Source organism: Corvus kubaryi, unplaced genomic scaffold (assembly GCF_017639235.1).
Source record: "Corvus kubaryi isolate FWS band 111438036 unplaced genomic scaffold, C.kubaryi_AGA036_p1.0 37391, whole genome shotgun sequence".
In the NCBI taxonomy this organism is placed as follows: domain Eukaryota; kingdom Metazoa; phylum Chordata; class Aves; order Passeriformes; family Corvidae; genus Corvus; species Corvus kubaryi.
The window spans coordinates 1,548,285-1,570,671 of record NW_024581130.1 but is presented as its reverse complement, the minus strand read 5'-3'; the positions used below and the strand labels follow the sequence as shown (position 1 = coordinate 1,570,671).

At 44.4% G+C, this 22,387-nt stretch overlaps 1 protein-coding gene and 1 long non-coding RNA gene across 2 annotated transcripts in view; one reads left to right on the top strand and one right to left on the bottom strand.

Annotated features, from left to right (window-relative positions):
- Positions 1-1,439: 1,439 nt before the first annotated feature.
- Positions 1,440-10,232, bottom strand: HSPA13 (heat shock protein family A (Hsp70) member 13). Its single transcript, XM_042037915.1, has 5 exons — positions 10,167-10,232; positions 8,391-8,731; positions 6,486-6,699; positions 5,739-5,906; positions 1,440-4,832 (listed from the first exon to the last, which is right to left on the bottom strand). Exons 1-5 carry the CDS (start codon positions 10,189-10,191, stop codon positions 4,162-4,164), a joined length of 1,419 nt encoding a protein of 472 aa, XP_041893849.1. The 5' UTR covers positions 10,192-10,232; the 3' UTR covers positions 1,440-4,161.
- A 672-nt stretch (positions 10,233-10,904) lies between these two features.
- LOC121669291 overlaps positions 10,905-22,387 on the top strand; it is a 30,806-nt gene continuing 19,323 nt past the window's right edge. Inside the window, exon 1 of the long non-coding RNA XR_006017695.1 lies at positions 10,905-11,186. This is a non-coding gene — a long non-coding RNA (uncharacterized LOC121669291). The remainder of the gene's footprint in view (positions 11,187-22,387) is intronic.

The window sequence follows — 22,387 nt, the reverse complement described above, 5'->3', positions numbered from 1 at the left end:
CACATAAATAGTAATTTCCATTTTTATTGCAGTTCCTGAAGCTCCTGAAATTTAATACTAACACAACCAATGTAATCAATCTTCTCTTAAGATAAGATCCCCATCAACTGCTAAAAAAACCCCAACAAACTGAATAAAGTTCCTGGCTACAGTCCTGTTACATTAGTTTAGCATTGACACCTGGTTTATATCAAGTACAATCTTAATTTCTTGCCCAGTAGAAAGTTTCGGGCACAGAGGCTAGGAGAGGTAGCCTTCAGTACCTCAGGGACCAGTCCCTTTTGCAAGGTCCAGAGAAAACTGTCTGAGGAGAGGCATCAGTGCATGGTAATTTTTACTTTATTTACTTTTATTTGTGAGGAGGAGGGTTTTCTGTGTTTACTTCCAGGCCAACATAATCTTTCAGCTTCAAGATACCTTCAGACTGCAGCAGGGAGAGCTGCAGACTGAACAATGCCAAAGTCTGAGAGGAAAGAAGGTGCTGGACTAGCAAAGCCAAATAGCCATTCCTTCTCTTTCAGCAAGCTGTACCCCTCACATTTGACTATAACTTCAGAAAAGGGGGTGCAGAGGAGGCAGGAGTAGCAGGAAATGCTCCTGCTGTGTTTCCATGCAGCAGCAGCTTACCAAAGCAATCCCCCTAACAGGCTTAGGGTGGGCAAGGAAAGGCACTTTTGCCTTAAGCACATCAGCCAGGGTCTGTAGCCTTTCCTCTCCTCACACCCCTGATGTTGGAGACTCAGTTTAGGAAACCAGGAAGGGCCACTTGGCTGCGTTCAGAACTGACTCAACCCACCAAACACCAGGGCACCAGCCAGCACAAAGCCACGTGGGAGCTCTGCAGCTCCGCACACACCTCACCCCCCTGACCTTCCTCCTCCTCCAAACAGGAATGCGATGAGCCTCCTTGGTATTTGGGGATCAGGTTCCAGTCTTGTCCTGTGGGACCACTCATAGGAAGAGTGGGACAGGCAGGGGACCAGAGCAGACCTGAAGAATGAGGCTCATAAGGGCCCAGGACTCCAGCGTTCCTTTTCACAAGGAATGAGCATGGAGCAGAACCCACTTATGCTCTGCTCCCACTTCATTCCCCACAGCATTAAAAAATCCCACGTGCACCACCCTCTCAGGAGCTGTTTCCCTCAGCCCTGCTTGTTGCCCTTGTTTTACATTTTCCTGGCAGTGTATCACAGGAGAAACTGCAAAGAACTTGAGCAGGAACTCCCCCTTTCCCTCATAGGAAGAGACATTTCTGCTTTTTGCCAGCTTTGAAACATTTATGAAACACTGTAATTGTTCAGGCTCTCCAGACTTTACAACTCTCCAAGACAACACAGATCTAGAAACTCTCTCACAGCTGACACAACCTCATCTTCTACCCTTCAAAGGAATTTGAGGAAGACACAGAATTTCCTTGAGAAAGTGAAAGAAGACACATCCAAGGGATAGAAATTGCTTTTATTAAAAACATTCTAAAATGTTATTTATAAAATGCATTTCATCATCTGCACTGGGAAACAATTTAGGAACACACAATTGTTGAGGCCTCTTGATGCTTTCAGAATTTCAACTTGCTAAATAAGCCTTAGCTAGAGAAATTTGTTACAGACCTACCACCACAGGCAACCATAAGGATTATAGAGAAAGATTTCAGCCTTCAAATATCAACTTTTTTACAGAGAGACTTTTGGTAAGCAGCCCATGTGCATACCTGGAAATATCCACTTAGTGCAGTGGACTCATCTTTAAAATCAGTTGTTTGTGCCGAAATACAGTATTAAAAGTTACAAAATAAATAATTCAGAAAATTTAATAAATAAGGATGTATTGTGATATCCAATGTACACAGTAACTTCTCTGCTAAAAAATCCAACCTGCATAGAAATCTGAATAAATACCCTTTTGTGAATTTTTTTTTACAAGTAAAGAACCTGCCCTTCCCTTCCAGTTCCCAGATTAACAATGAAGCAGATTTAACTCCCCCAGCATGAAGGAGGATGTGAAAGAAAAAAGTACTTCATTTGTTTTCCTTGAGAGTTTTAACAGCTCCTACCTAACTTGCCCCAAAACTGCAAAAGCTTTTAGTCATTTAACTTCACTGTGATGTGGTTCTGTTTCTATCCAGGTCTGCTTGTTTTACACAGTGCATTGAAGACATGAAGACCAAAGTCCTACTGTAACTCCAGTGGATTTTGAGATGAACTTACAGCAGCGCAGAAGGAAAGGCCACAATGACTCTAAAGACATGGGTACAGATGTTGAACACACACACTTATATCTGCAAAGCAAAGGCCCCAACAGCAACTGAGGATTGTACTGGATATTGGCATTCATCCATGGTGTCACTAAAGAGGCACTTCTTTCACTGCAGGAGTTTTACTTACTGGAAGTTCCATACAGACTTAGTTGGGGTCACTTTCAAAGAGGCACAAAGGAAAAAAATAATCCTCAAATAAAAAAATCACTTTGGTTTTCAACTCAGGGAAATTAAACAGATGTTAGCAGTACCTTGGGAATTGTCTGTCAAGTTAAACAATGCTGATGGAATGGCTGTGTGCAACTATGATTCAATTTAAGAGGTTTTTAATTGGATTACTTCAAAGGTGCATTTAGACAATAGCTATGCAAACAGCTGAATCAGCACAACTGATTTATGGCACTGCCATAAATCAGGCCTACTGCCAGGAGAGTAATAAGCCTATTTTAATATAGTCATAGGTTAAAACAATAAATCTGAGCCCCACACTTCATCTTAGCAAGGTTAATACAAACAAAAGGATTCTGGAAAAGACAAGAAAAATCCTTAAAGCCACCTGTTACTAGAGCTTACCTGATAAAGACTGGGCTGATGGATGTTGAAACCAGTCTTAGCTGAATGACATGTTTTTTTTGTAGGAAGTTCCATGGAGGTAACAGAATTAACTGGTGTTTGATTATTGCTTAATCCCTCCAAAGAGAGAACTGTCACCAATTCAGGTTTTTTTCAGATCAGTGACTTTGTTATCCTCACACATTTTCAAGATACCTGGATAGCAACCTATTTGCCTAAAAGAGAGTCCTAGGAAGTGCCACCTCAAACCCTGAGTTACACACACTGCTTCTTTCCCAATAGGACAGCTACAACCTCTGTTCAGTTTAGAGTGGGGATGTGACAAAACTTAAATCACGTAAGAGCTAAAAAGCAAAAAGTAGTTGGGTCAATTTTCATTTACTGGGACTACAGGAACTCCATTTCATCCAGGCCATCCCTTCTGTCCCACACTTTCTCCCTGAGGACAGTATGGCTTGGGGTACTTCAGGGAGAAGATGTCACTCACTTGTAAATGCACAATGATGAAATTCGTGTTGGTCAAATTCAAGGGAAGACAGGCAGGTGTGGCTTCAAGATACATAAAATCACCGCAGTTTTAAAATAAGGCAGGGGCAGGTATGAATATTTGGCAATACACCCTCGTTCTCTGTGGAGAACATCAGTGGTAAAACAGCAGCACCTGTGTTTAACCATCACAGCCAGGTCAGGAATGCAGCCCTTGGAGACCAAGTAACTGCATTGGCAAGAGCTACGTTTTCAATAAGGTTTCCTAAACATGGGACAATTTGCCAGAGGCTCAGCAATACCATTATGCTGTTATGAACAGCAGAAGAATCAACTGAGTGCCTCAGTCTCATTTAAGCTGCAAGATGCCTTTTGGAAAGGTGCTTAAATGCTCAAATGGCTCAATCTAGTAAGTAAGTGTAAGCTGAACACTGCCAGTGCTCTGTGCGTTAACGCTGCTTCACAGTCCTTCCAAGTAAATACATTGGACCCAGGAATACCACAGTACCACATCATCTCAAACCTTTGGTCACACTCCCTTTATATTTTAAACACACACCACTCCAGGATTTGCTAATAAAATTTAGCAAGAAAATGTGGGTGTGTCATCACTGGCACTTTCATCATTTTCATCCAATATCCCATCTCCAAGTAAACACAGCACACTTCAGAACTCGTTTGTACCTTTAAAGTAACATCAAGCTTTAGCACAGGTAGGTGTCCAGTAACACCTAACTGCAACAGGTGAAAATTGAATAGAATGCAGCTAAGATTAGGTTCCATTGCCAGTCAGATAAGCATGGATCCTTTTGGAGAGCTGGAATGCAACTGGGAAGAGTTTCTTTTCAGTTAAAATTAGTCTTCTGTAAATGCTTGTTAGGGATTTCTACAGCACTGACTTGGAGAGGCCAGGACCCAGCAAGAATTCCTGCTTGGATGGCTACACCCGTCACAACGGCCAGGTCGGGATCTACAGAGGTGTTGGGTTCCTTTCCAAAGAAGTCCCGAATAACTTTACGTATTTTGGGAATCCGTGTGGAGCCTCCGACTAACACAATCTCGTCCACTTCTGCTTTGTGCAGGTGGCCTTCCTGCAACACTTGTTCAATGGGCACAAGAATCTTCTCAAAAAGGTCCTCATTTAACATCTCAAACAGCTCCCGAGAGATTTCTGTTTCAAACACAACTTTGACAAAGTTGTCATCTACTCTGGAAGTGTCTCCAAGATTTTTCAGGTCTTTTGTGTTTTGTGGGACCTCGCCTTCTACTGCACTGCTTGTTTTTACCTGGCTTTGTCCAAGTTCTTTTGTAAGCTTGTTTGCTGGCAGAGTCAAGAGCACCCTCAGTGTAACTGCCTCGTGGACAGTCAGGTTTAATTTAGCTGCTTCCACGGCCTGTCTGAGGCGGTGAATCTCCTCTTTTTGTGTTGGCAGAGAACCATACGTTTGACGGAGCTCATCATATAAATACACCATCAACCTCTGATTGAAATCCTGTCCTCCAAGTTTGTTGTTACCTGTAAGATGAGAATAGAAAGCATCAGACAGAGCACCTTCAAAGCCTCAGAAAGCAGCACACTGATTCTCTTTCACTGGGAGATGGTGCTCAAGGGCCAGAACAATCACAGAAGGACCACAAGCACATGAGCTCTCAGAGCTGTGACAAAAGACAAAATTGTCCACTGCACACATGCTGGATAATAATTTCCACTGTTTTGTTTCGACTGAAAACAGTAACTCAGTGGACCTCTGTCTAACTAAATCAGAGTGAAGCTGCTGAATCTTTCTTGCTGGTCCACTCTAACTGTACTGAGCAGCAACAGCAGCTCACATCAGAAGTTGCTCTCTGAAGGCAACACAGGCAGCTGGCACTGCACTTCAGGGCTGTGTGCATGCAGGCCAGCTGAAACAAGCCTGTGTCTTCACTACACTCTGACCCAACATTGCTGCCAGAGTTCTGTGCCCAATGATGAATCATTCATACACCAATCACAAAACTTCTGGGTTAACACTCTGCCCATTCCCAAACCCTGCTCAACTGAACTGGCACCAAACATAAGGCAAGGATACACCAAAGCACTGGTCAGTGATTTGCCAAGTATTCCCAGTTTGGAAAAAGGTGACAGGAAGTTTTTTAACAACCCCACCCTGCCAAAAGTCCAGTGAAAGTAACTGTAATATGCACCAGCACTTTATTAGTGGGCACAGAAGTTAACAGCCGTGGATAAAATGAAACCACAACTTACCCCTCTGTGGTCTTAATTGCTGAAACCAGCCACAAACCTAATTTTGCATGAAAAGCAGCTGAGAATGCATTGGGGAAAACACTCTGTGACGTGGTTGGTATGTTTAAACAGCCCCTCTGATGGCAACTTCAGGCACCTTGCCTCCCACTCCTTGAGAAACAAAAGCGTCTTTCTCACCTGCCATGGCTCGTGTGATGAACATCCCTCCCATCTTGTTCAACAGAGACACATCCAAAGTTCCTCCACCCAAATCCACCACCAGAACATTAAACACATCAGCTTTGTGGAGTCCATAAGCCATAGCAGCAGCTGTGGGCTCATTGATTACTCGCAAAACGCTGAGCCCTACGAAGAGCAGAGACAACAAGCAACACTCAGGTACACTTCAGAAAACTGCAGTTCTTACATCAGAATGACATCTGCCATTACTTGTTGGGGTTTTTTAACCACACTCACCTTAAGTGTCAGATCTAAAGGAAGTAGTTTTCTAAGCAGTAATATCCAATGAACTCTTTTCCTTATTTAATCCTAAAATAGTACTGCTTCAACATCAGGGTGAAATCACGAACCATGATTTGCCCAAACACACTGCTTCCAGAGAAACCTTGCTAAGGAGATTTATTTCATGCATTCTATTTCTGTTTAAATTATTGTCCAAGGGTGTTCTATATAGTCTCCCTATTTGGAGATTATCAAAAAGACTATTTTCCCTTGAAGTAAAGCTTACTTCTTCCAGCCATCTATGTCTGCATTAGCCAGCTGCACCTGTTGGTACTCAGAAGTTCTCAGCTGTTCCTCACAATAAATCCATTCTAAGCTTCTCTGTCACTTATTCACTGTTTCTGTATCCTCCAAAAAGACCTTACTGTCAGTGAAATAGACCTGAAAGTCTCCAAGAAAAACTCTGGAATAGAGAGACATCACCTGCAAAGTTAGCTGCTTTAATGGTAGAATTCCGCTGCCTTTCATCAAACTCTGCTGGCACGGAGATGACTGCCTTGGAAATGGACATGCCAAGGTTGGCTTCTGCCATTTTCTTCAGTTTCAGCAGCAGCTTAGAGCCAATGCGCTCTGGAGTGATGTGAAAGGTTTCATTAGTTGTCACAGAAAATTCAGCTAATCCATTGTTGTTGACAATCTAGAAGGATAAAGCGACACAACCTCCAAGTGAGAAATCTTTTTCCTATGCTACCCCACCCTGCTCCCACCAAATGTTTATTTGCATGCAGTCTCTTTATTCTGGAAAAGTTTAAATGTGCTTTTGCCGTTTCTGGATCATTCTTATTCCTTGATTAGGAGGATTGTGCAAAACATGCCACTTACAGGGTCCAAGTATATCCAAACAAGTGACACCCACTGTGCCCCAGTAAAACACATCAAAAAAAAGTTAGGACCTAGAAACTGTGCAATCAACTTCCAACATCACATTCAAAGACAGAAGGGATGCTTTTTTAATCATCAGATTACCTTTCAGGTTTCTGAAAGGAAACAAACAGCTTGGTACTGGAACAGCTTCTCTTAACAATATTAAAAAATTAAAAGGACTTCAAAGATCACTTGCACTACCTGAAATTTTTTATTTTTTCAACCAATTCTGCACCATGCTCATATAATGCAGGTTATTTTTTTTTAAAGCAACTTCCGAGTTCTGCTGCTGGTCAAGTAAGTAGTAAAGTGCTGAAGGAAAAAACACACTGGAAACAGAGAAGATGTGGCTTTTAAACTTGTCTGGGTTTTGGGTTTTTTTGGGGGGGAAGGTCTGTTGATTTCTGTTTGTTTGTTTGTGTTTTTATTTTACAATTTCAGGGAGAAATAAAGTTTCAGAAAAGCACAGTTAGCATTTCAAGTTGAAATTTATCCTTTCAGAGAAGGCACTAGAAAGTTACCCAGAAACACATTTCTGAGTAGGAAAACACAGGGTCCTCTGGAAAATCATAATCAGCTCTCATGCAGAGGTACACAACTTCCACAACCATTTCCTTCCTCTCTCTGGATACCTCTTATGGTTTTCAGGCATATCAGATTGAGCCAAATGACTCAAGGTCTGACAAGCCAATCACCCCCACAAATTTCAAGTGTCATAGAATTGGGTTGGAGAGGACCAGGGTCATGTAGTTCAACATCCCCTGCCACGGGCAGGGACACCTTCTACTAGACCAGGTTGCTCAGAGCTCCATCCAGCCTGGCCTTGAACACTTCCAGTGATGTAGCATCCACAGCTTCCCTGGGAAACCTGTTCCAGTGCCTCACCACCCTCACAGTAAAGAACTTTCTTCCTAATATCTAAACTAAATCTACTCTCTGTCGGTTTGAAGCCATTGCCCCTTGTTCTGCCACTATATGCCCTTGTAAATAGTCTCTCTCCATCTTTCTTGTGGGATCCCTTCAGGTGCTGGCCACAATTAGGTCACCCCGAAGCCTTCTCTTTTCCAGGCTGAACAACCCCAGTTCTCTCAGCCTTTCCTCATGGCAGAGCTGCTCCATGCCTCTGATCACCTTGGTGGCCTCCTCTGGGCTGGCTCCAACAGGTCCCTGTCCTTGCTGTGCTGGGACCCCAGAGCTGGATGCAGCACTGCAGGTGGGGTCTCAGCAGAGCGGGGCAGAGGGGCAGAATCCCCTCCCTGCCCTGCTGCCCACGGGGCTTTGGGTGCAGCCCAGCACACGGGGGGTTCTGGGCTCCCAGAGCACACGGCCGGGGCATGTCCAGCCTCTCACCCACCAGCACCCCCAAGTCCTTCTCCCAGGGCTGCTCTGGATCTGTTCATGCCCAGCCCAGGTTGTGTCCTGCACCTTACTGCTTGGAGGGAACTGAAGGGGGTGGCTGCTTACCTTAAAGGGATACCTGCTGCTTTCACTTTTCAGTTCTTCTGAAGTGAAAATTTTCCCAATGAATCTCTTGGCATCATATATGGTGTTCTGAGGATTGGCATCAGCCAGTTCCAGGCCTTCATAGCCCACATGCACCCCTGTGTCTGTGAAGGAGACGACACTGGGGATGCTGTTGTGCCCGTTCTCATCCGCGATGACCTTCACGTCCCCGGTGCCAGGCAGGAAGACGCCGACGGAGCAGTAGGTGGTGCCGAGGTCGATCCCAATCACTCTGGGGGTGGGCATGGGCAGATACTGCTGTGCCAGGTAGCTGGCTAAGAGCAGGGCCAGCACAGCAGAGCCTGGAACACAGAGTTGGGAACAGCAGGGTTAGAGGACGCACTCTGCAAGCCTACAAGTCAACACAAGTGACACCGTGTGACACCCTGCACCTTTATTTCACACTCCGGAGCCTGCTTAGCTACCTAATTAGTTTTTAATTTCTTTCTCAGTAGAGAGTGGCTAGAATTCAAGAATCTTAGGCATTAAATATTAAACTGATTAAGAAAAAAAACCCCAAGAGATGGCAAAGCTAAAAATATCACCACACTGTAATAATTCTATTTCTCTCTGCATGTTACTGCAATAACACAGCCTAATTAGTACTTGTGGGGGAGCTCCCTATGAATGACCCTGAAAGGACATCGAGTTAATGGGGCTGCACAAAATCGCAGTGAAACAACAAACTCCCAATTCCAACACCTCCAGCTTCGCCAGAAGTCTAAAAATAAGGGGAGACAAACCCATGCTAATTCATTCTGTTTCAGCCATAGCTCCCAAAAAAGTATCTCCCCACACCTCTGAATCTTTTCCATACCTTGAAATCAAAGGGTAGACCAGTTTAAGTGCAGAAGAGTTCATTGATTGATTTTGTTTTAATTTTATTTATAATCAACACCCAGCATCAAGTAACGCATCAGACGATTAACAAAAAAAAGCATCAACAAACAAAATCTCAACAAGAAATGTAAATAGCTTAAATTTCAAAGAGTGGGTGACCTCTTTTTTTCCCAGCAGGGAAGGGTGGGTCAGAAAGCCCTGGCTTGCTCTGGGCTGCAAATCTTTCCAGACATTTCTGAGCAATGTGCCACTGAGCACTTTGGCTTTCACAGAATCCCACGACGGGTTAGGTTGCAAAGGACCACAGTGGGTCATCTGGTCCAATCCCCCTGCTCAGGCAGGGTCATCCCAGAGCACACGGTACAGGATTGCATCCAGACACTTCTGGAATATCTCCAGTGAGGGCCCCCACACCCACTCTGGGTGATCTGTTCCAGTGCTCGGTCACTGCACAGTGAATTTCTTCCTCATGTTCAGGTGGAACTTCCTGGGTATCAGTTTCTCCCATTGCCTCTTGTGCCATTGTTGGGCACCACTGAGCAGAGCCTGGTCCATGCTCTGAGCCCTCCCTGCAGACACTGACAGACATGGATGGGGTCCCCTCTCAGTCATCTCTTCTCGAGGCTGAAGAACCCCAGCCCCCTCAGCCTCTTCTTCTAAAAGGTCCAGTCCCCTCATCATCTTTTTTGCCCTCCGCTGGACTCGCTCCAGGAGTTCCATATCACTCCTCTACAGAGGAGCCCAGAATTGGACGCAGCGGAACACACCGAGCACGGGAAGCCCGTGCCACCCTGGAGAGCCAATCCGGGGCGACACCGGCGGCAGAAAGACGCGAGAGCGGAAGCAAAATCCCCCACAACCCCCAGACCCCCCAGCCCAGCCGCGCCCCCGCCTCACCTAGCACAGCCATCTGCCCCGCCATGTCTGCCCGTGGCTCCTGCCGCTGACGGCTCTTTCCGGGCGGCGCGGGGCACGCTGGGAACGGTAGTACGCATGTCCCGCCCGCCCCGCTTACGTCAGCTGCTGCTGGGGGCAATAAAACCACAACTCCCGAAGCGCATCGCGGCGCGGCCGGTTCCGGCGGGTATCAGCCAATGGGCTGGGAGGCGCGTTACCCGTTAGCAGGGGAGGCGGTGTGTGCCCTCTCAGGGTCGCATGCGCGGGCCCGGGCGGGGCGGTCGCGGTGGCTGCTGGGAGCGGTAGTCCCGGGCCGCGGCGCCATGGAGCCCTGCGGCCTCCCGCCGGCGTGAGGCGTCAGAGACCGCGGCTGTGGCAATGCCGGAGCAGTATATCTTCCTTTATCCCCCTCGGTTTTCAGCTAGAAAGTACCACCGAGTTCCCTCTTCTGCAAGGGTTTCGAGAGAGCCTGCCCGCGGTGTCTTTTACACGGACAAGAGCCAGGTTCGGGAAGGAGACACTGTTTTTCTTGCACACGGTGCAAGCTTTCCACAAATCAAGCACACCGATTCTCACAACTTTACACTAAATATGAATTTCAGCAAACAAAGACATCACAGTTCACTGGATACAAGTTACGTAGTTCTCTTTATTAGTCAGAATACTACCTTCTCTTGGTTAAATGATTCTGTCGCGCTGCGTGCTAATTATCCACACGTTCAGTCTTTTCCCCTTTGGAGTCATTGGGATTTTTGAGTCGGTGGCCCGTGAGCCTGAGGTGACAGTCCCGCAGCCAGACATGAAGTGCCACCAATCCCTTACATTATGGAGGGCACGGGGAGCTGTGGCACCAGCCGGATGACAGGGCACGCAGCAGGTGACCAGGGACAGCCAGGGGACAGCGACACTGCAGGCAACAGAGCAGGAGGCAAGAGAGGACAAGAAACAACAGGAAGACCCCAGACTCTGCAGTGAAAGCCCAGGTGGTCCTTTGTTCTGGGCCCCTCCTCTGAGGCTGTGGTAAGGCCGGACCCTGTTGCATAACCCCCTTCTCATGCTCTGTTACTCTCTGGGCAAATTGTTAACTACTTCTGACTCTTGGAATGTCAGCATTACTCTCTTACCCTGTATCAGGAGAGAGCACTAAGGTCTCCTGTGCTGAAGGTACACTTTCCCCTTTAAAAATATTTGACCTCCTCTCTCTGGAGCTCTCTGATGCATTTTTGCCACCTTCTGGTGTTCTTTCAGTGCAATGGTTTTACAGTGACACAGCCACAGCAGCTTTTACCTCTTTATGCCAATGGTGAAGGGAGATTTTCTTCTTGCCCAACCTGGCATTTAGACAAGTAAGGAGAATGCAGGTGAAATCTGCCCCTTATATACATCCTGGAGGGGCAGAATTGGTAATCACTCCAAGAAATGCAGTGTGAAGTACACTTCTCATCAGTTGTCCTTCTCCTCTGCTCTGCTCTCCTCTCATAAGGAGTAATGGACTTTCAGGTTCTTGCAGCACAGGTTTCTGTTTCAAGCAGAAATTAGTTGTGAGAATACAGTGTTTCCTTAATATAGTTTAAGTTAGAAGCTTTTTAATAGAAAATATTCATAGCTGGGAGCAAATAGCATAGTGAAAGAAAAGTTAGACTAAGTCCTATTGCAGTTACCATCTCCAGCATCTCTGTTTCTCCTAAGCGATGGAAAGACACGTAACCCAAAAGTAATTCCCAGGAGCTTATTTCTTAAAAGCTGCTTTTATATGCAAAGAAAGTGGCACCACTTTAACTTAATAGTAAAAAATGTATTCATGCTTCACTTATGGTTAACATATAGTGATGTGCTTCATTCTCAGAATGAGAAGGTAGGAACTCTTTGGAAAGTGAAGAGAAGGTTAAACCATTCATCCTCCTTAATGACTCATGATCTGACTGTTTTCTAATTACTTAGGTAACTTAATTTATTTTTTAAATTCCTTTTGGATACTTTAATCATGCTTCTTGAAGTCATTGTAATTGTGCTCATTCTTAAGTAGGGGGAAACTCATAATCATTGTTTACAGTATTTCTTTGTCCCTGTAACTCATGAGCAGGCACTTTGTATTTTATGCCACTGTCAGTAGATGGTGAGCAGAAAAAAAGGTCTAGTGCAAATAGGGTGTGAAATCAAACTGGATTTGGCTCATGATTTGGATGTTTAATAGCAGTCTTTTTTAATACATAGGGACCATCTGAAATATGACGCTGCAGAGTGAAGATATGTAGGGATGTATTTTAAAAAATACTGACACAAACGCCTCATTTCAGGGATTTCTTCCTTTCCTGAAGTGTAGGCCAGGCTTTGGTTTTTGTTCTTGAGGTTAAACCTCTGAAAGCCTTTGGGATAACTTGGTACCATACCTTCCGAAGGACAGAACTCAAATGCCCTTTCCTCTATAATTTCCGTTCTATTTCTCCTAAGCAAAGCTGCTTAATGAATTCAGTGTGTCAGTCAAGGCCTCCCCACCTGACTGAGTCCCTGGAGGCCTTGCTCTTCTCTGCAGGATTACACAGCACAGGCCACCTGCCTGGGAGTCAAATCAAGGGGAGCATCTCAGCAGGCTTTCTGCCCTGCAGCAAAGCTTCTGCCAGAAGCTTCTGCAGAAGCCTCTGAATTCCCCTGTAGCTGTTTCAGGCTGCTGCAGAATTTGAAGGCTCAGTCCACCACGCATACTCTGTAGTCCCTTGAAGGCAACGTGTGCAGAGTCCAGAAGTGCCTAACTCTTTCCCTCCACATCTTCTCCATGACCTATTAGGACCTGCTCATGGATACTCCTGGACTCTGCACAGAGATGCCAGACTTGTCTTGCATCTGTGAAATAGGCAGAACTAATCCTAGTGATCTTTCCCTTGTGGTTTTGGGCTTTCCCACAGTGTCTTTTGTATCAGCTTTTTTTACCTACTCTTGTTTGTGAGAGAGAGATCTGTCTCCATTTTCCTCCACTATCTGAGGGAGTGCTACACTCAGGAATGGGTTGTTCAGGAGCAAAAGGGAACATTCAGTGTTTCTGGAGAAAACGGCTTGATTTTGCCCAGCATAATTCAATATTCATTGGGCAGTAGAGGGAGAGGCTTATTTGACTGGGGAGAAAGCTGTGGGTAGCCACTGCCCCACATACTGCCTCATGGGGAAAGCATAAATGTGGTTAGGGGCAGACACTGGAAGGCTGGTCTTTGTTTTCCTGGAATGCTGTGCTTCTGCCACTTCCCTGTAACAGCAGGCAAGGCACGTACGCCACGGTGAGCACCCTCACCTGAGGGTGGGCAGTGCAAGTTCAGACCTCTACAACTCCTCTGCAAAAGCTCTGATAAAGCTTCCCTGGATGCCCCTGAGTGAGGGGGCGTGAGGTGCTGCGGTGCCACAGGCTGCTAGCCCTGACCAGCCTCTGCTGGCTGCTTGCCTTGGATACCTGGGCTGGGCCACATCAAGTGGCCCTTGGCCACCACACACCGGGGCTTTGACACCCACCTGCCTCTGGCATGAGTGTAAAGGGGGTGTGCAGCCAACTCCCTCCGATGGGCTGGGCAAATGCTTGTTTATCCTTCTTAGAGCATCTGTTCGCTCTGGTAGTAAGCTGTTTATAACATTTCAAATGCTTTTTGGGGATTAATTTCCTTCAAGGGGCTGTTCTTTTCCCCTGGTGCTTTGATAGGTGGAGGTAAACATGTTTTTGTCTGCAAGTAGCTTGAGGGAGAGAGTTGTCTTACAATGTAAGAGCAGAGGCTGGTTTTAAAATAGTCTCCCATCAGATGTGAACTGGTGTCTGCAGGAAGAATCCTGCTACACCGGGGAGTATCGCTCAAACCCTACACCTGTGATGTGCTAAACGCAGTTCAAGCATTCGGGGTGTGTGGAATCAAATACAGCTTGTTTTCATTTGCAGGATGCCTTGCATCAGCTGTATCCTTGCATTTGGAGAAAAGGGAATTGAGTTGCAAAGCATCCTCTTTTCTGCTGTTGTACAAAACAAGGCTTCCTCTTTCTAGGATTTACTCGGTGAGTGCTTTCTGCATTGTCTCAGTCATTTTAAAGCCAGTTCTAAAACTGAAACACAGGGTGCTGAGATATGGTCAAAGCACAGTGCCATCCCATCAACCCAGGATGATCAAACTATGTTTTCCTACTATGAACAAGGAAAGGAGAGAGGGATTGAGATCCACTTTATAGGTAGAGAGTAGAATCAGTGTCTCTCTGAGAAGAGAGGTGATTGATGCTAGGAATCCAGGAGATGCTAGAATCTGAAATCTCATTTTCAGTTTTTAACTTAGGAAACAGTGCCTTAGTGCGAGCATGTTCTCCAACTGCAGAGATCACTGATAGTTCCTTTCCCTAATTAAAACATTGATCTTCTCCTGCTGTATATGCTCGGGCAAGGGAAGGATTTCACCAGTGCCCAGCCTTCCTCTGACAGTTCAATGTCAGGCAGCTGGATAGAGGAGCATAGCCTTCAATTTAGATGCAAAAGTTTCCATTAAAATTCCAGCACACAGCCTAAAGATTTCTGGCTCCTTGAGTGGCTGACTGGCCATGGCTGGGAGGGATGTGCTGAATTCTCCACTAGCCACAAACTCACTCCCCAGCCAGAGGCAGCAGGAGCAGTGCAGGGCTGCTCCCAGGATCCACAGCTCCGAAGAGCTGAACCACGAGGTGTGGAAGGAGTGCAGGGAGCTCCCAGCAGATGTCTCTGCCATGCAACATTCCTTCCCCAGATCATTTTTGGTTTCTGACAGACACCTGCAGATTCATATAAAGCATATTAACCTTTAGCAGTAGTTATCCAAAGTCTTGTAAAGGAGTAAGTCATGAAAATGGTGCCACATTTTTCATTATGGTTTGTTTAATTGGTTTAACATACCCATTTCACCAAACCCTCTTGAAATAATTTTGAGATTAACAATGAAATTACTACTTCCCCTTTCATGAATACAGTTGCAATGATACCGGTATAATGTAACCCAGTAGATGTCTAGGAAAAACAATCTGGAAGAGAAAAGAATTTTCACAGATTTTTTTCTCTGTTCCACTTCTCGATTTGAATTTCAGTTGGTCTGCATGATGATACAGCTTTCTGTGGTGTGAAAAATAATCATAAAAGCCAGAGACATTTTACTGAAGAGGCAAAGCAGTTTGGCACTTACTGGTCTGGTAACTGAGAGTTTCTCTTCCTGCTCAACCATGGTGAAGTGGGTCGGTGTTGCAAGGCTGAAAGGCAGCTGTGAGATTGGTTGAACTCTACCCAGCCACAGCAGTCTGGAGTAGTGGGCCTGAATTGTGGCTTGGTGTCTGGAAAACATCATCCACCTTCTGCTCAGCTTGGGTGTCCTGTGTGGGAGCAGGGAGAGTGGTACTGCATGGGGTGACAGGAAAAGTGATTGCTCATACCAGTGTTTGCAGCACCTTGCTGTGTGAAAGGCTGCAGAGCTCAAGGATGAGATCACTGGGAGTCTCATCATCTGCACCAATCATCATGGTGATAATGATAATGAACAAGAGTCCCAGCAGTCTCCCAGGAGGCCACTTTACCTCATTCATGTTGTTGCTGTGTATATGAAATCCATACAGATGTCAGTCAGGCTTGTCAGTTTGGTCTATTGTAAATGACAACAAAAGGATAAACACAAGAATGCACTCAAATATAGCTCAAATATGAACAGCGAGCTCCCCAGGCAAAGGAGAAGTTTTGCAATATGTGTGGATAGAGAAAAGTCTTGCTTTTCCTTTTTTTTGTAGAGTATTGAGGCTGAAGCATCAGAGTATCTGGTTTACATTTGTTCTTTTCCTGGAGAACAGTACCTCAGTGTGTTGGTACACTGGATAAGAACTTTTGGGCCTTTACTATGAATCTTTTGACTGGCACAGATGACCTGTTTCAGTCATCACTTAGAATTAGTGTTATGGTACTCCAGGAGCAACTATGTGCTGCCTATTTCCCTAGAAGACCTAGTTCTCTGGCCCATATTGTTTCCAATCTAGGAAGAAATAACAGGTAAGAGCATGTATTCCCCTTTACACTGTGAAGCAAAGGAACACTGAAGGTCAGTGACTCAAGAATAGATAACAAGCCTAGAGGGCCAATACAGTTTGAAAAAAAGATGTCTCAAACACTGTTCCAGAGAACTCCCAACATCAGCCTTCTTCCATTATTTTTAGGAATCTGTATTAAGCAGTATCACCAAAGATGTGATGGGAGAGAAGTGTCCTCATTTATAATTGCTCATTGGGCAAGGTGATAGGGGCATTTCCTAATGATCTTTATAGTACACATCTGTCCTGCAGGAACCAGAGTTGTCATTATTGTGTAAATGCCCATCATACTTCAGTTTAGTGGATTCATGGTTCAAATACAACTGAGATGTGAGCAAGCTCATCCAGCATTATACAAACTCAGTGTGGCGTCATTCTTGGGTGCCATATGTGAAACCAGTAGCACTTGACAGCATAGCCCACCATGCTTCCTTCATACTCCAGACCGTGTGAAATAGGGAAAGAAATGTTGAGAACACAGAAGAAAACTGTGTCATCAGCCTAAGTCAAGGTCCTTGGTGTTGCTTTGTATCTTCCCAGAACCTCTGGTCAATTGGCAACCACTTCGCATTAGTTCTTCCCTGTGCCAAGGCTTGCAACCTACCTGGAGGGCTCGTAAACCTCTTTCTGACAGTATTGATGGAATCATTCCGACATTACTCAGATTACTCCTACAAGACAAGCGAAGATGTCAGCCCCACCATGTCTTCTTTTTTCAGCATCACTCCCCCGTGCACTGGCGTGTGAGTAGCAAGTGTCTGTTTAGCCTGGAGAGAAGTTTGTTGGAAGCAGATACTGTAAAGTTAGAGCCATTCCAGAAGAAGCGTGCACAGCTAGGGAAAACGATCCATCCACAGAAGCAGAGATAAGCCTTTCTGTGCAATCACAATAAAATGAAAGTCCCATGCCAGTTTTCTCTCTCTTTCTTGAATGATTGCACTGTGTGTAGGTCTGCTGGACTGTATCAACACCTTCATTTAGCCCATAATTCATTGCCATGCTTTGGCTTGGTCCTGCTGCTCAGATATGCAAGTGCTTGAAAAATCAGCTACTGCTTATGCACGCCCAAGCACAGGCGCAGACTTTACAAGATATGCAAAATCTGTGTGCCAGCATATTTGTGGGCACTGAGCCCTTAAGCTTCAGAATATTTTTACCAAATACAAAATACTGATAAAAATGCAACAGTATGTTTATGTCGTGGCTCTATGAAACATTTCTGACTGTGTGCAAACAGTCTCATTGGGCTGGACGGCTTTTTTTTATTTCTTCTGTTTGCAGTACACAGCACATGGAGGGCTCTGTGGCTGTCATCTTGCTGAGGTGCTCCCACAGCACCCACAGCTGCAATGAAACAGTGAGGGAGGGATTTCACAAGCTCAGATAGAGGTAGTAGAAGTATATCAATTTCTGCTGAATTGTTGGGACAGAGAATACATCTCCTCACATGGTCTGGAGAAGCCCCAAATATTTCCCATCTCAGTATAATGCTCTTCTCTTGTCAGTCAGTCCCAAAGTGAGCAGAGCTGACAGATGTCGATTCTTTCAGATTTTCCCTTTCCTAAGGACCCTGACAGCTTCAGCTGCTGAACCACAAACTAACTCCTTTTTTTTCTCCTTACCTGTTTACTGTTACTGTAGCTGTCCTCTCTCTCACAAGGAGATGTAGATTCAGTTCACATCATGCAACATCAATACTTTACCCTCACTTGGCTGAAAAGGATCCAAGGAACAATACAACAAACTACCTGTCCTTTTCTGTCTGCTGTTTATTGCAGTCACCATCATCTGTGCTTTCATTTCAGAAGCAGTTAAGGTATGACAGAACCACTGTAGGATAGACACAGATATATTGTGCTGTGCCAGTCAAAAAAGTACAGTTAAAAATCCTGCAATATGCATATCAGCAAAATAAATACAAATGGAAAAGAAAGGCGTTGCAATTTCAGTAGTGATGAATAACCCAAATTGCAAGATCTGTCTGCATCCTTGTTGCTATTACATTCATTTAAAGCAAAACAATAGTTATTTATCATGCTCTATATGGCCACAGTTACTAATACATAGCTTTTTGAAGTTGGATTACACATTCTGGCTCAAAATACAGCATATCTGGATAGTTCCAAAGTGTATGGGATTGGGAGAAAAATAGTTAAAACTCTTTGATTATTTGATTTTGCACAGTGGATCTCCCATAAAATAACACTGAGTTGTTTGTTATCTGCAGTCACTGAGGGTTAATAATTCATTGCCATTTTGTTTCTTCTTTCTGATTTCTGTGTGTGAGTAAGAATTCTGTGGATAAGCCTCTTTCTGTGTGACTTTTACATATTTTAGTTTTGAATTCTGTGACCCTAAAATCTGAGCAGGACAAGCAAAGACTTTTTTTTTTTTTTTTTTAAATTAGACAAAAAGCTCTACTAGCTGAAACCTTTCCCCAGTTCTCAGAACTCCTCTTTACTTTTTTTTTACTGCAAATTGATATATTTTAGTTCAAATATGTGATAAACAGGAGCAGAGCTCTTCCTGTAAAAGGCAGTCCTAAGAAAAATGCAGTTTAGTTTGCAGCCTGCGATAATGAGATAATTCATGGAGGGCCTGTCAGGAAAAGCAGCTTGCCATCTCTATGCCATTTGTAAACAATGTGTATTATATTTCTTTTTTTCCTCCACTTTTACAGAAATAGGAAGCTTTCTCTATCTTACACTGAGGGATGGCAATAGAAATGGGGGGAAAAAAAGCACTTTTCTTTTTAAACACAAACATTTTAATCGACTTGAGGGAAGTGATTTTTGTTGGATAATGGATTCACCTCTCTGCTCCTCCTGCTGCTGATCCCCATCCAGCTGGGTGCTTTGTAGCCTCCCTTGCACTGATGTTGTGTGGCAGCACTGGTGTGTGGCACCACTGGCTTTTCCAGCTGGTGGAGCATCAGCAGAGCCCTACACACGAACACAGTGACTCACGTTCCTGCCCCTCTGGGGGGAGTCCAGTAATGCTGTCTGGTAGCAGAGTCTTCAGGCCTCCTTTTCAGCAGTTAACCCCAAAGTCCATTGCAAACCCATCTGTGCAACAATATTTGGTGCTAAAAAACCTGAGAAAGACAGGACTGGGGAGAAAACTTTTCCTGATAGAAGAAAAAGCCTGCATTTGTTGGGTAGTGCTTTAAACCAGCCAAACTGTCTGGTTCAACCTGCTTTCTCTGCTGTTACGCCTTTTCCACATCTATTTTCCAGCTCTTATTTTTTTAATATAGAATAAATGTTCTGTCTGTAATTACATTTAAGTTATTCTATGAGATTATAACATTCTGCTTTTCTATCTGAGAGGGGTCTGTTCCATCTGAATTGCAAAACGGATATAGGATTGCAGTTAGAGAAGGAAAAGCCGTATTAGACTGGAGTCCATCATCCTGTAAGGGTATGATATAACACTGTGACAGAGGCCATATCAGATATTAAATTGCTATAATACAGAAGTGTTTTACACTTTCTTAAATTATAATGAGAAAGAGCAGCCCAGGAGTGGATTTTTTATCAGTGCAAGACCTGGGTTTCCCTAAGAGCAAGAGGTAATGCAGAGACTATTAGAAGAAACAGTCTGCCAGGTTGGTTCATGTTATTAAACCTTCTCCAGCCTCAGCCCTGCACATTTGGGACCGTAAGGTCGTGAGTGACCTGTTCTTGTTCTTCCAAGCAGAAGGGCCTGGTTCTGTTCTTGGGTCTTGAAATAAAATATGTGAAAGCCCAGTGGGTCTTAGCCTGTTGTTTTGGAGCAAAGCAGTTCCCAGCTCTGCACTTCCCAGAGGCAGGAGAGGGCTCTGTGCCATGGTAGATCCACTCTGTTCCCAGGAAGCTGCGTGCCCTCACAGGAGGCACTGGGCAGCTGGAAGTGGTGGGTTTGTACCTTAGCACCTGAAGGCAGCTCTGATGTTTTGCTGGAAGGATGAGAAATCCCATGGCTCGTTTGCACAGCAAGAGATAAAAACCTTTTGGCATCCTGGCTGGTCCCAAAATTCAGTGGCTCAATTCTGCTTAATTTCTCCTGCATTTCAATTGATGCAGCTGTAACTGGTACCTTGTTTCACCCAGACTGAAGTGGGCTTTGAAACAGCAGTCACCTCTATCCCCCCCAAATGCCAAGTAAAACAGCATTTTAACACTTCTTCTTAACTGGTTCTGCACATTAATGCAGTTGTGGAAACTGTCACTGTACAAATATCCTCTTTCATAACCATTTTCTGTAGATTTGTTTTCAGCAGAGTGTGAAACTATGGAATAGAAATGCTTTTGTAGTTTTTTGCTTGTGGAGCTATTATTGAGAGGCAAGGAGTATCTTTAGTGCAGTGCTTTAAACTCTCACAACAGGTTTTTTTTTCTCTCAAAACACTTGTAACAAAAATACATTGCACCAGGTGCCCTGGTTTCATTTCTGCATGCTCTCTTCTCAGAGGTCTCACATAACTCAGAAATGGAAAGTCAAGCTACACAGCATGCATTTGCTGCTGATGGGCATATACACAGGGGCAGACTAATAAAAATACTGTATTTTTTCTCAATACAGTGTACATTTCCAGTGCTGAGTAAATACTGAACGCAATGGCTGAAAGATCCTGTTACTAAGGCAACCAACTCCCATGTTATCCTTAAATATATATACATAGTCCGTCTGCTACTTGAAAAGAAAAATTCTTGTCAAGATTTGCTGAACTGAATTCTTGATGAGGTCTGTCTTACAAAAGGCTAGATGTTGTGGGTGCCTCAGACCGGACTTTGAGGTTGACAGTAAGAGCAAGAACAGAAGCTGATGGAGAGGATAATGATTTTCGAGTTGCAGAGTTATGACCAACTTGTACAAAATGGTGGTAGGACAAAACTTTTCTAAGGCCTATGCATGCCGTAAGTGACTTCAGAGAATTAATATATGTAAATATTTCATAGCACCTCCTTCTGACACAGCTTTTGTAGCTTGTTATGTTAGGCAGACCAGTGTATTTCTGTGGTAATTGCTGTAAGGAATGAGCCTAAGCAAAGCAATTCCCCATGGTGTGGAGGTGGTGTGCAGCCTGTACATCTTGCTGTTACTATTTATTTCCAAATACATGCTTTTGATATTAGAGCACATCATATCCTACAGCTGGTAAGAGTTCATTATTCAGTGCTCCAAAAGAGTGAAGAGTATCACTGAGGCACCACATGCACAGTAGAGCTTTCCCAGATTTCTCACCCATGACTGACTTTTATTTTTGCCATAAATGTTGATTTTGAGGGCCACTCAGCTGTAGTTTTTTACCCAAAGTGAAGAGTTCCCTCACTGAAGGTTTAGTTCTTATGCAGGTGCAGTTTACTTCAGGACTGAAAATAACTCAGCAGCAACACCTCTGCAGAGAGGGGAGGCTGAAAGTCCGGAACTTCATGGCCTGACCTAAACCATCCTTGGAGGCAATCTTTGGTTTCATGCCACGGGGCCACAAATACTTTGGTGGACCACAAATACTTCGGTGGACCTTGGACTGGACAAGTTTGCAGCTTCGTATCCTCATCATGCTTTCAGTGAAGCACTACGGGTATGAATAAGTTCTGTATTCAGGCTTTAGGAGTTACCATAAAAAAAAAGAATATTTAAATAGCTCCAGCTTATTGCCTTATCCCAGTAGCTTGGGATACTAAATGAAGTTATCTATGATGGTGTTAATCATCCCATGTGTCTGTGAAGAGCAGGTATAGAAGCAGAAATAAACGGAGTCACAGAGTAAGCTTGAGGAAAAGTGAAATGCTATTAGGTGAGACTTTCCCCTCCTAGTGAAGTCTTAACCCTCGTCTGTCTCTCAGAGACATAACTAGTGAGGCAATTCACAAATACTTTTTCCATCTTCTGTGTTAAGTCTAAGAATTTTTTGTCCAGAACTGGGGAAATTCACGTGTGGGGCACAAAGATCTCTCACTGCTTTGCTTTCCTTTTTTAACACTGAAGAAGTGTCTGTGCCTTCTCTCAAATCATGTAATAAGGCTAGGAGGTCCTTATCCATGTCCCTCAGCTGGGTTGTTCTCTCTCCATGGCTGGAGTCCAAGTACTTTCAGGTCTTTTCAGCATCTCAGAAGTGACACCATTCTGTTCCCATTTTTAGAAAATACCAGGGATACTCTGAGGCTGAGAAAAATCCTTGC